The sequence below is a fragment of the Periophthalmus magnuspinnatus genome, chromosome 2 (genome assembly GCF_009829125.3).
Source record: "Periophthalmus magnuspinnatus isolate fPerMag1 chromosome 2, fPerMag1.2.pri, whole genome shotgun sequence".
Classification (NCBI taxonomy): Eukaryota; Metazoa; Chordata; class Actinopteri; order Gobiiformes; family Gobiidae; genus Periophthalmus; species Periophthalmus magnuspinnatus.
Window position 1 is genome coordinate 13,901,993 of NC_047127.1, and position 17,729 is coordinate 13,919,721.

At 41.7% G+C, this 17,729-nt stretch overlaps 1 protein-coding gene across 1 annotated transcript in view; it reads right to left on the minus strand.

Moving 5' to 3' along the window:
• Window positions 1–5,569: 5,569 nt before the first annotated feature.
• Window positions 5,570–17,729, minus strand: part of LOC117381643 (gamma-aminobutyric acid receptor subunit gamma-3-like) — a 177,712-nt gene continuing 165,552 nt past the window's right edge. Inside the window, exons 9-10 of the mRNA XM_033978638.2 lie at window positions 14,896–15,089; window positions 5,570–5,877 (exon numbers count right to left, since the gene is read on the minus strand). Of these exons, the coding sequence (XP_033834529.1) occupies window positions 5,596–5,877; window positions 14,896–15,089 (476 nt within the window). The 3' untranslated portion in view covers window positions 5,570–5,595. The remainder of the gene's footprint in view (window positions 5,878–14,895; window positions 15,090–17,729) is intronic.

A 17,729-nucleotide genomic window follows, 5' to 3' on the forward strand; every position in this document is an offset into this window, starting at 1 on the left:
CCCTTGCCCTTTCTCCTTCTCTTTCTCCCTCTCTTCTTTCTTCCTCTCTCTTTCTGCCTCACTCTCTCCTTCTCTTTCTCCCGTTCTCCTTTCTTCCTCTCTCCCCTCTCTCACTTCTCTTTCTCCCTCTCTTTATGCAAGGAGATCCTTTCTATCTCCCTCCCTTCTCTCCTCTCTCTTTCTCTTTCTTTGTTTCTCCCTCCCTTCTCTCCTCTTTCTGCAGAGATCTGTTCTATCTATCTCTCATTCTCTCTCTCCTCTCTTCTCTCCTCCTCTTTCTCCCTCGCTCTTTCTCTTTCCTCCTCTTCTCTCCCTCTCTTTGTGCAGGGAGATCCTTTCTCTCTCATCTCTCCTCTTCTTCTCTCCCTTTCTTTCTGCAGGAAATCATTTATATCCCTCTCTTTCTCTTCTCTCTGATTGTCTCTCTCTCTCTTCCCTCTCTTTGTGCAGGGAGATCCTTTCTCTCTCCCACTCTTCTCTCCCTCTCTCTCCTCTCCTCCTCTTCTCCCTCTCTTTGTGCAGGGAGATCCTTTCCCTCTCCCTCTCTCTTCTCCTCCTCTTCTCCCTCTCTTTGTGCAGGGAGATCCTTTCCCTCTCCCTCTCTCCTCTCCTCCTCTTCTCCGTCTCTTTGTGCAGGGAGATCCTCTCTATCTCTCTCTTTCTAACTTGCTCTCTCCTCTCCTCCTCTTCTCCCTCTCTTTGTGCAGGGAGATCCTTTCTCTCTCTCTCCCTCCCTCTCTCCTCTCCTCCCTCTCTTTGTGCAGGGAGTTCCTCTCTCTCTCTCTCCCTCCCTCTCTCCTCCCTCTCTCCTCTCCTCCCTCTCTTTCTGCAGGGAGTTCCTCTCTCTCTCGCTCTTCTTTCCCTCCCTCTCTCCTCTCCTCCTCTCCTCCCTCTCTTTGTGGAGGGAGTTCCTCTCTCTCCTCTCTCTCCCTCTCTCCTCTCCTCCCTCTCTTTGTGCAGGGAGATCCTTTCTCTCTCCCTCTCTCCTCTCCTCCCTCTCTTTGTGCAGGGAGTTCCCCTCTCTCTCTCTCTCTCTCTCTCTCATCTCTCTCCTCTCCTCCCTCTCTTTGTGCAGGGAGATCCTTTCTCTCTCCTCTCCCTCCCTCTCCTCCTCTCCTCCCTCTCTTTGTGCAGGGAGTTCCTCTCTCTCTCTTTCTCTCTCCTCTCCTCCCTCTCTCCTCTCCTCCTCTCCTCCCTCTCTTTGTGCAGGGAGTTCCTCTCTCTCTCTCTCTCTCCTCTCACTCCCTCTCTCCTCTCCTCCTCTCCTCCCTCTCTTTGTGCAGGGAGTTCCTTGTTGTGTTGTTGCTGCTCTATTTTTGGACACATTTACAGGTACAGCGGTGACATTTTAAAATGGGATTGGCTGTGATTTTTACCCAGGCACAAAGCCCCAAGGACAAATGCAGCTTATAATGTCGGCTCATATGCATCGCCTTATTTGCATGGCATTATGGGATACTATATGTTCTACACGCTTGGGTTACTTTTGCATAGTTTTGAACCTCCAAACCAAATTACTCTATTCTGAATTGGGACAAGCACAAAGAAACATAATGTGTACTTTAAACTCATTTCAGTTCTCCAAAACTTGTTTAATGTACCGCAATTGGTGGTATTTGTATTTTTTATTAAAGTTCTTTCAAATCTAATCCTGTAGAACCATTATGACAGCTCCGAGCCTGTCAAATCAAGAAGGGCATCTGATTTAATATGAACATTTTAAGCCCAAAATGACGAGTCTGAGCAGCAGTTACAGAGAGGAGCCACAGTTTTTCAATAGAAAATGAATTGGAGCCAGAGTCGATGAAGCCGGTATCGCACCCACTGTACTCCAGGAGGCATAGTTTATTACGCAAATTTACAATAAATGAATAAATAGGACGACAGCATTTGACCAAAACAGTTTATTTATATAAGCAATGTACCACACACTAGTAAAAAGATACATTTTTGACTCTAGATCCCATTTTTCATAAAACATTTGACCCAGGAGCGCTAAACCAGAACCAGACCAGCTGTAACATTATGACCACTGAAAACTGAAGAGTAGCTGTTATCGAAGTAGTAAACCAACGTGAGTGAGTGCAAGTGGAGGGAGTGTGGTCAGTGTGGTCATAATGCTAAGGATTATGGGAAATATGTCTATAGAAAAACAATGGTATTTGACAAGAAGTGATTATATCAAACCAGGATGACTTCGTGTTTGGTTTCACAGTGCCTTTATTGCACAAAACAACAATAAAAACAAAATGGTGTGTTTCAGAGTCTGTGATGGACGCCATTTTGAGGACTTTTTACTTTTACTTCACTATATTTGAGAGCAGTACTGTACTCTACTACATTTTTGAACTGCGCTGAAAAACTATTTTTCATTTTTGCTTGAGACCTGCTAAAAAGGCTGAGGGTTTATTTTAACACAATTTAATAAAAAAATAAAAAAATAAAAAATAAAATAAAATAAAAGTAAAAATAATAAAAAATAAAAACGACTAGAAAAAAATGATTGATTCAGTCGTTTCTGTTGGGAAAAATACTGAAAACATTTGAATTTGAAGCTTTATACGACCTCAAAATATGTGCAAAATCCTCTTTAAGTACATTTTCAAACAGGTACTTTAATACTTTTACTTCAGTAGATTTTTTTCGTTTGATACTTTTACTTTTACTTGCTCTAGTATCTGTATTTTTATCTGTATTTTAAGTAACAAAATCAATGTTTCTCCGGCAATTACTCTAAATTTCAACACTGAAATATATTAATAGTAGTATTTTAGAAGTGTTTTATTTTGATACTGGTTTAGCGCTCCAGTTTCCCCAAGGTTATAAATCAAACTACGGGTCCCTGTTGGGCTCAAACACAGGTGGAGTTCAGTAGGACGTAGAAAATAGTGATTCTTATCTTTATTGAAGTACTTCAAAGGACTAAGACACTTATAAAGTGTAGTAGAAAACCAGGTGAAGAGGAGTGTCTACTGCAGTGTGGGGCCGACGCTCTGCCCGATCCAGTCAGCTCACGAACATCTCGGCTAAACGCTAATGCTAATTTGTCTCGCGGATTAAACCATCGCGCGCTAATGCTAACAGCCCATCGCTAGCTCCACCAGAGGCTATAGACGTGCTAATTAGAAAGATGGAGATAGGAGATGTCTTCAGGTGCTTCGTGGACTGACTGAATTAGCACAGGAGCAGCGCAGGCCTAGCTACTAGCCATACATACATTCCATATTATGAAAATAGAAACATTAATTAGGTACATCTGACAAAAAAGCTTTGTTCTTGACATAGAAATACAAGGAAAAGTGTGTGGTTGGAGGGTAAGGGAAGAGTGGCTGCCCTACAAATTCAAACCACTGCAAAAACACAAGAAAACAGTAAACAAAATATCCATATTGTCCCATTTTTAGAGTGTCCATGTCCCTCCATGTTATGGCATTAATTTTACATGTTTTAAGGAGGGGTATGGGGCTCCATCCATTTTTTAAGAGTGTACATGAGTGGTTCACAATAAAAAAAAACACCCTATTTTACAGCACCTGCAATGGCTTGTCCTGCGTGCGCTAGCAGGACATCGCTAATCCATTTTTCATCACGGCCATGTTGGAAAAACGTAAATATATGTATGTATGTCCTGTGTGCTTCACGGTTCAAGTGGTGACGAATATTAGAGTTGGAACAGATGGTCTTGTGCAAATAGCAATAGTTTTTCGAAATAAAATTTCTGTTGGGGTTTCGGTTTGGGGAGACATACAGAAGTAGCTTTAGCATATACGCTAACCTGTGTAATATGATGTCTATGGGACTGCTAAGTGTGACATTGGGATGAAATCTGAAGTAAATCAGGATTAACTTAACCATCTCTACATCAGGACTAAACAGGACATAACCCAGCGTCAAAGTGTAAACGCAATATCTATGGCAGGGGCGCCCAAACTCTTTTCACCGAGGGCCATATCTTGAAAAATATTCGTCATTGAGGACCACAGACCAGTGATCAATACAGTGGATAATTCAGATGGTGCATTTAACATAGTTGTGACTTCATACTATAAATAAGGCTTGAAATATTAATATTAGGTCTGTGTGACAATGCAATGTGATGTTATTTAGGTTATACTGTAGGATTACTCAAATTTGCCATAAAAAGTACTGATTATGTTGATGATGATGATTATGATCACCAGTTCAACTGAAAGCTTGAGGGCCAATAAAAATTGGTCTGAGGGCTGCATTTCGCCCCCGGGCCGTAGTTTGGACACCCCTGATCTATGTGTTCCAACTAAAAGTATAGTTTAAGCATTATAATTTTGGAGGTAATGCAAAAAAATAATGGTTTTCACGCAATCAAACTTTTGAAAACAACAAAATGCCCTTAAAGTGAATGAGACTAGAATTCTATTGGACCCAGAAGTAATGGCACAGTCCCATAGCGATCACACTACAGACAGCATCAGTAAGTGAAGTGTCTTGCTCAGTGGCACAACAACAGTATGCATTGCTCCGTCTGCCTTGCCCCCAGCTTCACTATTGCCCTCCGTGTGGCGTATATGGCAGGTTTATCATAGCATGCACTCAAATGACTATGGCTGAGTTTTTTATAGGGATCCTGGGCTTTGAACCTCTCCAACACAATATATTACCTCAGTGAGAAAGGCAGATTTAAATGGACAAAGAAATTATGCAAGTAATTAAACCTTCTTAGCCGAGGGGGAGACAGTAGCATGTTAGCATTAGCTTTGTATACATATATGCAACGGTGTAGCTATGAAATGGATAGACGTTACCCAGCAGTTATTGTAAAAAGACCCACATTTTCTTGGCATCTATTGTAAACAATTTGTGTAATGTCTTCATACGTAAAGATTCACCGTGTAACTTTTTTGGTGCAGTTTCCGCCAGCTGCTCGTACGTACGGAGACGTCATTGTTTCGCCTAGAAGATTCTGCAGTATGGCATTAAACTAATCTCCATGAAGGGAAATGGATTACAGTAATAATGCATGTTATTCAAGGTAACGTAGACCGATTTAGCGATAAAACAACTGCAACTGATCGACAGGTTGAATGCCATACTGCGGAACATTCCTAGCATAGCAATAACATCTCCAAAGAGACAAGCAGGTGGCAGATGACCACCAAAAAGGTTAACAGTCTACCGTAAAAAGCATGAATTGTGCGAAAATACGCTAACAAACACAAGCTGTTACAACTAAACACATGTTGGCTAGGCGCTAATGCTAACAGCGCTACAACAGAAAGTGTGTTCCCAAATAAACAGCTCTCAGCATGCGGCGCTGTGTGTGATGGATGAGGTAATAAATATAACGGAGGGAATCTAAAGCTGTGCCTCTTGGCCTCGCGCACCCTTTAAGGCACTGGGGGTGCTTCTTTTCCGAGCAAAGATTCGGCTCTTCCAAAAAAAAAAAAGTCCATCCATTTGAAAAACGTCATCTTTGCTGATATACCGTGCACCGGGGGTTTCTCAAGCACTCCTTATAAGGCAAGAGGTCCTATCCTACGAGTGCGAACATCCAATCACGAGCCGCGGTGCAAAGTGAGTAGGCGGGGCTTGGAAAATGTAGAATTCCAAATCCACCAACTAGAGGTAGAGGTAGCTGACCCAGTAGACAATGTTAAACAGCAGGAACGAGGTGGGAAAGAAAACCCGGGAGTAGGAATCCAGTTCGCGGATGTTGACGTGGATCCGGCCCCTCCTCCATCCTCCCTCCTTGCACTCTTCGTAGCAACAGAAGAAGCTCTTGCAGTCCTTGCCGTCTAAGCATTCGTAAAAGCAGTTGTCTTCGTAGTCGTGCCAAAACAAAGAGTTCCCCATCGGCATCATGGTCCGGGGGGCGCGGCTCATGTTGAACGAGGAGTAGGCCTGGAGAAGACAAGAGGACAGGTATAAACAACACTACATCATGCTGATATTGACTTCAAAATAAGAATAGGACAGGAAGTAATGTATATGTTAGTGTTGTTATGATATAAACTTGATTTTGGAACTAAAGAATCTATTCGATACTCAATACAATTTCCCGTAATAAAAAACATTCTTTCTTTAGACAATAGAATGTGACTTTCAATATTAAATGGTAGTACTTTCTCTTTTATTCCCATGTGTCTTATATCTGTGTACTCCCTCAGTCGTCCAGTAGGTTCATAGTGGTCCATGGGTGTGTACTAGTCTATGTGTCTTATACTTGTTCAGATACAGCTCAAGATCATTCTAAAAATATTCAGAAAAGCTTCATTTCTGTCCTGTGAATGTGACTTTATACTATTGATACCTGCGAAAAATACGTTTTGATTCTAGTTTTTCATATTAATTAGGATCTGACTTTCGATACTTTTGACAGCCCTAGTATAGTATGCAAAAAGAACCACCATTTGTATATTATGTCTGTGTTATAGTATATGTCTCTGTATTTAAATATGAAATATAGAGTCAATTAACTGACATGAGTAATAAGACATTTAAGAAAATATAGGATCAGAAGTTCACATTTTACACTTTTATTACTGGTACTATTGCAGAGACTGACCATATGCTAACGAGTATTAATTACACTCTAGCTAGCACTGTCCATCCTGTTTATCAGTGTTTAAAGTTTGTTCTTAGAATTGATTTATTTCTATTGACAACTGTGTAACTAAAACAAGTAAAAAACTGCCAATTTCTAAATTCATTACTTCTATATTGTACAATTGTGCCACATTTGACCATAGTGGTGGAAGTTAATGAAGTAAAAGTAGTAAAGTACTGTACTCAAGTAAACTACAGATACCTAAAATGTACTTTTACTTCACAGCACATGAGAGGAGGTACCTGTACATTACTACACTACATTTCTGAGCAGGACTGAAAAGTAAGAAAGAAAACTAACATTTTTATTATTGTGTGACACCAGCAGAAAAGTCTGAGGGTTTATTTTTAACACAAGCTGAACAAACAAAAATGTCAACAATAAAAACGGCTAGAAAAAACTATTGATCCAATTGTTTCTGTTGAACAAAATTCAGCCCAAATCTTTATCAAAATCACAACTTTTGAAGCTTTATACAACCTCCAAATATGTGTGAAATACTTTTACGTTTTATTCTTTAAGTACATTTTTAAACAGGTACTTTAATACTTTCACTTAAGTAGGTTTTTTCATGTGATACTTTTTTACTTGAGTAGTTTTTTGCTCCAGTATCTGTACATGAACTCAAATAACAAAACTGAGTACTTCTTCCACTTCTCCATCCAGCCAAACAAAACACACCAAAGATTCAAATCCGAAATCCCGCCGTCTCATATTTCACTACACAATTAAAAACAACAACCTCCAGATAAAACCTTTTGACTCCATTTTGACCCATACTTTAAAAAACCCATTCGTTTGCTTTTCCGTCGCAGCCTAACGCGCTTGACCCTCATCGTTTTATTCGCGGTGAACGACATAACATTTGTGCTAACTGAAACCTAGCGCCTCGTGTGTGGGTGGACCTCATTATCCTGCAGAGGTAAAGTCACAGAATATTAATCCTTTTTTTAATAATGGGTTTACAAAGTGCCTAGAGCGCCCCCTGTTATTTTATTGTTATATAGACCAATGTTTCAGTGAGCTATTAGGAAGTTTTGTATTGTGGTAATTAATTGACTTTTAGGAACATGTCTTGCGCACACGAAGCGTAATGGAGAATCTCATTACATCAGTTCATAGTCCCCAGTGTAAGCGGCTTTTAATAATGACGAATTGAGTCTATAGTAATTGTTGCTATACACGGGCGAGATTACACCGGGCCCCAAACATCGCCATGAATCCATATATGTTTTTGTCCAATTAGTCTGAATGTACACGCACGCGATATTTTATAATTAGCTTTTTAAACATATACTTAGAAAACTCTATTAACTATGTCTGTCACGGTCAGCCAATCACAAGTCGCCAACAGTTCACGTAAATGCACTTTCTCTCCTCGTATATAATGGCGCGGTTAAACGTTTCCATGGTTTACGTTCATTGATTTAAAGGCAGAAAATTTTTGCCAAAAAAATCCACGTTTTAACAAAATATTCAACTAAAATGGATGACTTCTCTTCAGTTTTCCATCGCTAGCACTTGCCCAAAGCTAATTACTCTTCAAATAATTTAAATAAATGTGTACTGCTTGGTGAACCTGCTGTTTTTAAAAAGCTATTTGAGCGAGTGCGTGTATAATTTTAAGCATTTATTTCGTATAAACTGGTGGATACTTTTCACTTCACCTAGCGTTTCTGGCGTAAGGCCCGTCAAATGTTTGTTTCCGTGGAAATTTTATTGCTTGTCTGGCATATCTATCTCCGTAAAGATGTGCAAGTTCCAGGTCAGATCTGTGGCGAGGCGAGACCGCTCACTGTCGGTTTTCCGGAGAAAGATCCGTCAACGTCATCCGCGTGTCTCCGTGGAAATTGGACTGGTTTTCCTTGAAATGTCCCTCAGGATAGTAGATACATCTCCATGGAGACGTGCGAGTGATGCCACCATAAACCAAAAAGAAGTGGACTAAGTGAGTGTGACGTCGCCCATAACGTTCAGCTCCAGTCAAATGAAGCTCATCGAGGCAAGCAGTTATAACGGCGAATTTGGAGTTCCGTATTTGGAATTCTGACGGCAAGTATCATAGCAACCAAAGAGCCAATCTGGAAACGCTGTCAATCAAACCTGTTGCTGGAAAGAAGACGCCTGATTTGTCTGTTATTAATGTTCATATCTTGATTTACTGACACAATAGTGAAATAAAAACACCAGGATCATGTAGAGCGGGTTAATCCAAGGCTAGCAGGTTAGCTATGTCCATTTATATCTACGCTTACTGTAAGAATGCATGTTTTATTTGTCTTCATTAAAGTCCTATTCCCCAAGGATTAGTTTTAGCTCAGGTCCTGTGGTAAAGTACAATCATTACGAACCTCATCTGTGTTTCCAGTCCCGTGTGACTTCTCCCTGTCCATAAAAATGTCTATAAAAACTCCCTCCAAATTTACCTCCTGTAAATTCTGCAAACTCAGAGCTCCTCAGGTGATTCTAGTCCCGAGTGAAAGCCCACGTCCGTAAACCGGCCTGTTTTTAGTCTGTGCGTTGAAGCGATTTTAGGTCCAGATCCAAAGTAAAAGAAATACTCAATAGCCTTTATTACCACATGAGAGAAGAAAGTTAAAATCATCAGGGCAAACTGGATGTATACAGTCTACGCTGGCATTTAATTCTTATCAAGGACTTTAAATTGTATATACTTCATGTTGACATTAGCTTAAATAACAGCTACATAATGGAAAAAATACCAATGTGCCAGAGATGTATCATTTTCTAGAGGATGAATCTAAAAAAACGTTTATGAAAATGTAAAAATGGGCAGTAAAAAAATGGGCAGTGTCCGAATGTCCACAGGGGGTGACGCCATTTTTAGTGGTGTCCGAATGCCCAAGGAGTGGAAAAGTAGTGCACTCAAAACTTCCCAAATTGCACCTCGAAAAGTAGTGAGCATCAGTGGTCAGGAAACAGGTCAATATAGACCACAATGCACTGCGAGAGTTGGAAAAATAACATCGGACAGAGACAGGTCTTTAACTGGACACAACACGACTAAATGAAGCAGATAGTTTATCATTCTGTTGATCCTGATTATGAATAAAACTCTTGAATAAACCGTTGCTGTGTAAAGTTGTTAGCGTTAGCCGTGTACCTTAGCTTGAGCTGTTAAAAGAGCGAGAATTTCCACATCTCAGACAAAAATTTCGGACACAGACCAACTCTCCACTGAGGCTTGAAAACTGTGTAGCCTTGAAAGTATAGATCCGGTAAGACGCTCTCTGAAGACACTTTTTCAGTTTCTTCTTCTTGTTTCTTGATGTGTTCTATTCCTCATAATTTTAGGCTTTTATAACTGCGATGGTTAGCTTCTTTATGCTGCGTTGCCATTGGATACAGGTTGTTACAGGTCCTTATAGCCTGTTTGTGCTTTTCAGTTTCAGTCAACAAAGTGTCCTGAGACTGGGCCTTCACATAGTTTTACATAATTAGAGTTTTTTTTCTCCAAAATAAAATAAAATGTTAAGGCATACGTGTCCTATTTGAAACACTGAACATTGGAACAGTCCCAAAATTATCGAGTTCGGTCACTCACAAGTCCACAATTCCTCCAACATTTATCACTAACGCTACATTTTGAAAAAAAAATAAATGCTTTCAACTGAGTTCTAAACAATCCTAATCTGATCTTCAAGTTAAACTCTTTCCAGTTTTGACGTCGCACTTCTCTATGACAACCAGAACAAACACTCTCCAAGGTTGCATTCATTTCTATTTCCCTGTTGTTTCAGTTTGCGTTTTGTTCGGCTAAATTAATATTAATTCACCACGGACCATTTTGTAATCCAGTTATTGTTCATTCTACAATTAAAAAGTAAAAAACATAAAACTAACTGTGGTAAAGACATGACTTGGAAGTACAACCGAGGATCTCAAGCACAATTGAGGACCAGCAGAACGGAGCCTTTATGGAAAAGTTTGGGTGCTTTTGTTGCAAAGTTTGTCGAACTTGGAAAGGGTGGGTTAGTGTGTGGAAAAACTACAGCAGTTTTCCAAGAAATCTGACGGACGCCATTCGTGATAAGTTATGGAGTTAATATGGTTAACTGAGATTCAGGAGCAGCACCACGCCTCAACCTGCTAATGCCCCTCTCCAGCGAACCACAGCTCACCTCAACCACGCCTCTAATTACCCAGAAGCCCTAGTTATAGTCTGTTTCCACCCTCTCCACCTCGTGTCTCTTCATCTTCAGCCCAAAGACCTCACCATCTACAGAGAGAAGGAAGGGGTCCTGAATTGGCTTGGGAAACCGCCTGAGACAGAGCCCCCCGTCCTGAGTCTCTCCCCAGCCTCCACATCTATCCATATCCTGCAGTAAATATCTTTATCATATACCATTGTTGTAGCGCGGTCCTTGCTTGTAAATTAAAAGTAAAACATCAAACAAACTGTGGTAAAAACGTGACCTCGAAGTACAGCACCGTTAGACCAGTAGCATGGAGGCTCTAAAGGTTTAGTTGCTTTTGGTGCGAAGTTTGGCAACAACAAATTAGCAGAGAGAGACTATGGTGGTTTCACAAGAAATCTGATGGATGGACAAGAATTCTGATCACCGATCAAAACAAAACAACCATGACGCTAAAGTACAGCTGCATTCTGCTAAAAACAAACGAAAAATAAAATAAAAGCTACGTTGGCGACAGAGGTGTAGCTCCAAACGCTGGACCCTGAGTACAAATCATCTTGGGGGACCCTCATTACACAAAAATCCACAATACAGACTTTATGAGGGGCCCCTCTCTGCACTGGGCCCTAGGTAAACAGTACCCCGTCCGACGTCCCTGGTTCGTGTCTTGCTTCATTGTTTATGGGTCAGTGTTATCGTTTCAGCTCTACATACGTCCCTAGGTAAAACTAATCCCACGCGAATAGAGTTTAAGATGAAAAATACGTCTCGCTCTGTACAGCTTCTAACTGCCGCTCTAAGATTTGATTAAAGTTATTAAAACAATGACTCGATAAATAAAAAATGGAAAATCCCTTAAAAGACCGGCCTTATTTGAACTTATCTTGAAAAAGGGAGGACGGCAACTCATTGGTATAGCATGTCTAGATCATTTTTTTTTAATTTGCGTTGTCAGAGAAAATGGCAATAGCTGTTTTTTTTTTACTATAAATCAGAACAGCTGACTTTAACGCAGTAAATTTTTAAGACAACCAAAGGGAGCAAAGGAAGGAAGACAGATTTGGAGGCCGGGTAGAAGTCATCGACTGTGGGGAGGAGGGGACCGGGGCCTCCCTACGGATCGACCAGGCCAAAACACAGCCGGTGGGTACGACATGAGGTAATTATGGAGGTATATAACTGTGTTTGAGCCCACAGATGAGGTCCAGTTCTTTCTAATAATGAGGAGCTGAGTCAGAGGAGGAACATTCATGGAGATTTTGGAGACGCAATTAAAAGCGACATGACGAGTCTAGACTTAGCCCAAAAAAACCCAACAAAAAACGAAATAATTGAAGCTGTCAGCGGTAGTCGTCTGCGCTGGTCTGGGTTTGATCTCGGGGTGTGATACAAATTGCGTTGTCAAAAAACTTTAAACCCGGATAATGATCAATGCTAAAGCTAATACCAGATACTTATTTTAATATCGATACGTGGGTAGAGTAGATACTTTGCGGGTGACACCATGCTGGGGGTAATTCATATATGGCTCAGACTGTGTAAAGAAGTGGACTAAGTGAGTGCGACGTCACCCAACACTGTCAGTCAGACCTGTTGCTAACGCTAGCAGGAAGAATGAAAACACCTGATTTGTCTGTTATTAATGTTTATATCTTGAGTTATGGACATAAAAGTGAAATAATAAAACCAGGATCATGTAGAACGGGTTAATACGAACATTTGAGCCTTTTGCGGTTAGTTACATCCTGCCCTGCCCATGGACCATGCGCAGTTGAGCGACCCCCCCATGAGACTTTACATGATGAGAGCGAGTGGAGCGGCAAGGAGGAGGAAAGGGAATAATAAATAAATTATAAATAATTAAATAATAATGTTTGTGCTTCCAGGAGCTTCTGAATCATGTTCTAAACCTGCAGCTCATCCACGATAGTTGAGCTCGTTCACATCGCTCACCTGCTCGTTCATGTCGTACCACGTGACCGCTCCAACCAATCAGAGCTTGAGCTTAGCAAGAGCGGACATAGAGTGTAGCCGAACGAATTTTGAGCTGAGAAAAAGTTTATGATCTGAAAATAGGTTAAAAATCGCCACAAAACTCGATCTTTGTGAAATCTGTAGGTGCCCGGTCTGTCTCTGTCAACTGAACACGAGTTGTAGTACCAAGGGGTGGCCACTAGTCCAACTCACGACAGCTCTAAGCAGCAAAACCCTCCAGTTATTTTAATAGATCCATGATTGGAGCCAGTTGATCGAGGCCGGAGTTTGCCCATGATCACTTCCTATTTGTAACTCGGCGGCTAGTGGGTTAACTACATCTATCTATAAATACAGTCTATGGCAGAATGTTCAGCATTTCCCAGGGTGACAGAATGTAAAAATTAACAAACACAGCCAAGCAAGTTTTAAGATTCTGTGGCAAAAATGCAAAACGGATTTAAACAGCACATTTTCAGGAGCCTGTGATCAGTACGAACGTTCATGATCCTGTTTATGTTTGATTCAACATAAAAGTGAAAGTGACTAACTGAAAAAACATGCTAATGCTAATGAAAGCTTGCGTGTCACTGTGATGTTATTTGAGAGGACTAGTATTCATGGGTTTCAGATTAATGTTATCAGTCCTGTACCTGAGTCTTTGCCGTGTTTTTGAGCTAAATATAACTTGCCCCAGTACAGATATAGTGCATAAGCTGGTTGTGCACATTAGCATGCTAGCCATTGTTCGCATTATCGTTACAGCACTGCTCCAGTTGTGAAAAGCACATATAAACTCATCAATAATGCTCTGGATTCAAAAGGTAAGTGAGGAGTAACTTTGGACCCCTGCAAACCGTTTAAAATGAACTCATGCAACTGACATCCTGATTTGGTTTTGATTTCGAAATGAGCCGTTTGTGTTTCCTTATTTCAGTTTTTGAGAGCTGTTATTGCTCAGTAATCATCGTTACACATGCGGCGGCTACGACTGCATTGATCGGTGGCTTTGTTAATATTACCACTTTTCTAAGCAGTGAAACTAAACACAGTCGAAAATGATGAGATGTGAAGGGAGATGAAAACGGTCACACTTTACAACGGTGTAGACGAGCACATGGTCTCTGTACATCTCTGACATGTTAGTGCCACATGAACCATCTCGCACTCTGAGGACTTCAGGGACCGGCCTCCTGCTGGTGCCCAGAGTCAGGACTAAACCAGGACTAAACCAGGACTAAACCAGGACTAAACCGGGACTAAACATGGAGAACAATCTTCCTGAAGATGTGACACAGGCCTCTCCTTTGACAATGTTTAAATCCAGGCTCAACGGTTCTATTTTTCTGTTTTCTTCTGCCTCTTCTCTTCTAATGTTAATCTTATGATGATTATTTATGTTTTGATTTGTTTGTATTGATTTTAATATCGTTCTTATTCTGCAAAGCACCTTGAATTACTTTGTGTACCAATTGTGCCGTACAAATAAACCTGCCTTGCCTTGGAGGAAGAATAGCTGCTTCTGATTTATTTTAACGGGGTCATTTAGTCTCTCAAACTTTGAAAAGTATTCTTGACAGGCCTGGCAATCGCTACTAAACTTACAAATATTTCACAATACACGGTTGGTTAAAATGATTGCAACTTTTAAAAAATGTTCTTTTTTTAGCTTTTAATTTCCACTGATTAAAGCACCACATGTACCTTTTCTTGGTATAGGATCTCCTACTTGTCGTCATGGAGATGTTATTGCTTTGCCTGGGATTTTGCACAGTATGGCATTAAACGTAGCATATCTCCATTGGAAACAAGCAGATGGTGCCATTAAGCTGGGTGACAGGTTAGATCTTCGGAGAGGCGAGTCCGCTCACAGAAGTGTTGCCATGATGCTAAAATTTCAAAGTCGATTTTGATACTAAGGAATAGACTCGATACCAATTATACTTCTAAAGATATTCAGGAAAGGTTCATTTCTATCCTGTGAAAGTGACTTTTTTAGTATCGATACCTGCTCAAATGAGTATCTAGTTCCGATATTAGTTTTAGTATCCATTAGTATCCGATTTTTGATACTTTTGACCACCCTAGCTCAGAATAGATGGTATTTTTGCGCAATAAAAACACCTGCGATTGAATATATGGGACGTGACTTTAAAGCCATACCGCGGAACATTCTCTTACCATCCTCTGCATGCGTGGCGGCGGCCGGTTGTTGTAGGAGTAGTAGTTGAGCATGGCGTACTCGATCATGGCGGCGAAGACGAAGAGGAAGCAGACGGTGACGAAGAGGTCCATGGCCGTCACGTAGGACACCCGCGGGAGGGAGTTACGCGCCACCGTGCTCAGCGTCGTCATGGTGAGGACCGTGGTGATACCTGCGGAGAGAGAGAAAGAGAAAGAGTGAAGGAGATAGAGAGGGCAAGAGACGGTGAAGAAGATAGAGGGATGAAAGGCAGGGAAAGGGAAGACAGGAGGTGACAGGGAGGGAGATGGAGAGGACAAGAGTGAAAGAGTAAAGGACATAGAGGGAGAGCGATAGAGAGAAAGAGACAGTGAAGAAGATAGAGGGATGAAAGAGAGGGAACAGGAGACAGGGGGTGACAGAGGGAGATAGAGAGGACAAGAGTGAAAGAGTGAAGGAGTTAGAGGAACAGAGATAGAGATAGGGCAAGGGACAGTGAAGAAGATAGAGGGATGAAAGGGAGGGAATGGGAGACAGAAGGTGACGGAGGGAGATAGAGAGGACAAGAGTGAAAGAGTGAAGGAGATAGAGGGAGCAAGATAGTAAGAGGCAGTGATGAAAATAGAGGGATGAAAGGAAGGGACAAGGGGGAGAAAGAGTGATAGAAAGTGAAGAAGATAGAGGGATAAAAGGGGAACGAGAGGGTGAAAGAAAGTGAAGGAGATAGAGAGATGAAAGAGAGGGAGAGAGTGAAAGCTTGCAGGAAATAGAGGTAGAGAGAAACACACGGCAAGAGAAAGTGAAGAAGATAGAGGGATGGAAGGGAGGAAGGGGAAGAGAGAGAGTGCAAGAGCAAAGAAGATAGAGGGATGAAAGGCAGGGAAAGAGAGAAAGCGGGTGACAGGGAGGAAGATGGAGAGAATGAGTGTTAAAGAGTGAAGAAGATAGAGGGAGAGATAGAGAAAGGGCAAGAGACAGTGAAGAAGACAGAGGGATGAAAGGGAGGAAGAGCGAGCAAGAGAGGGTGAGGAAAGTGAAGAAGATAGAGAGATGCAAGGGGAGAGAGAGATAGAGAGAGGAGGGTAAGGGGAGTGAAAGAGTGAAGGAAACAGAGGGAGAGATAGAGAGAGGGTAAGAGACAGTGAAGATGATAGAGGGATGAAAGAGAGCAAAGGGGAGAGGGAGAGTGAAAGTAAAGAACATAGAGGGATGAAAAGGAGTGAGGGGAGAGAGTGAAAGGAACAGAAACAGAGGGAGAGAGACAGAAAGAGCAAGAGACAGTGAAGAAGATAAAGGGATGAAAGGGAGGTAGAGAGAGAGAGTATGGGGTAAAGGACATAGGAGGGAAGAGGGGTAGAAAGAGAGGACGGGAGAGAGAAAGGGAGGGAGAGAGATGAGGAGAGAGAATGGGACAAAGAAGAAAGATAGCAGATGAGAGGGAGGGAGATGAGAGAGAGAAAAAGAGTGAGAGTCAGTGAAGAGAGATGAGAGGGAGGTTGTGCCAGGGCAGAAGAAAGAGAGAAGGGGAGAGGAGAAAAGGCGAGTGAGAGAAAGAGGGAGAGAAAGTGAAGTAGATATATTGAGAGAGAGGGAGGGGTGAGAGATGGGGCAGAGGATAGAAAGAGGGAAAGAGAAGAGATACAGAGGATATAGATTGGGAGGGTTTTAAAGAGCGAGAGATGAAAGAGAGGAAGTAACACATGGGGAGAGAGAGAGGAGGAGGAGGAGGAGAAGGGAGATAGCAGATGAGGGGGAGGGAGATGGAGAGAGACAGAACGAGAGAGCAAGCGAAAGAGCTCAAATGAAGGAGATAGATCGAGGTTTAGAATCAGGGAGTGGAAAGAGCAGAAGGGACACAGACAGAAGGATAATGAGGGGCAGGGGAAAAGAGAGAGAGGTAAGAGAAGGAGAGAGAAAGGAGAAGGGGGAGTAGAAAGAGAGAGAGGAGAGGGTCAGATAAAGATAAATTACAGGTCAGAAGTGGGACGACCAGTGTGAAAGCCAGGCATTACATAACACAGTGAGGCCAGCTGGTAATGCGGGTTAATAATACATGTGTGCTGGGTTTTCCTGCGCTTGTATTTGTACGTCTGTATTTTTTTTGTCCAAATCTTGCTTTGAACTGTCACTAAATAAGTAAACAACAATCTGCAATGGCGTAGGTACCGTTGCGTAAAAGTTTGAGCTACTTTTTGTCCCTAAGATGCACCCATAGACTGTATAAAACGTGGATTAAGCGAGCGCGACGTCACCCGTAGCGTTCGGCTAATGAAGCACGTCGAGGCTAGCGGTTATAGCGGCGAATTTTGAGACAAGTTGTATATTTGGAATTTCTGACCGTGTGTATCATAGCAACTAAAGAGCCAATCCGGAGCGAGGCTGTTGGAAGGTAACAGGAACAGAGAGGGGGCACTTAGCAACGCTGTCAATCAAACCTATTGCTAACGCTAGCTAAGGAGCTCTTGAGATCAAATAAGTCCAATGAAAATAAGTATTTTCTTGCCACAGAATCAGGAAGTGCTCATTGTTGTTAGCATTACCGTGACGACAAAACTCAGCTCTGGTCTCTGAGAGTTGTGAAAAGCTCTTATAAACTCATCATGGTGAATAATTACGATGCTCTGAAGGCATAAGGTAAGTGAGGAATAACTTCGGACCACTGCAAAACCGTTTGACAGTAACTGGTTCTGCTTTTTACGTTTTAAGATAGTGGAAAACCAACTACAAAGGAGTTGTCGGTTTCCATAGTAACTCAAATGTAGCTCAAATCCGAGAAATAAGAGGTAAAATGTTGGCAGAATTCAGTCAAGTTTGAAATCTCCAAAGCACACAG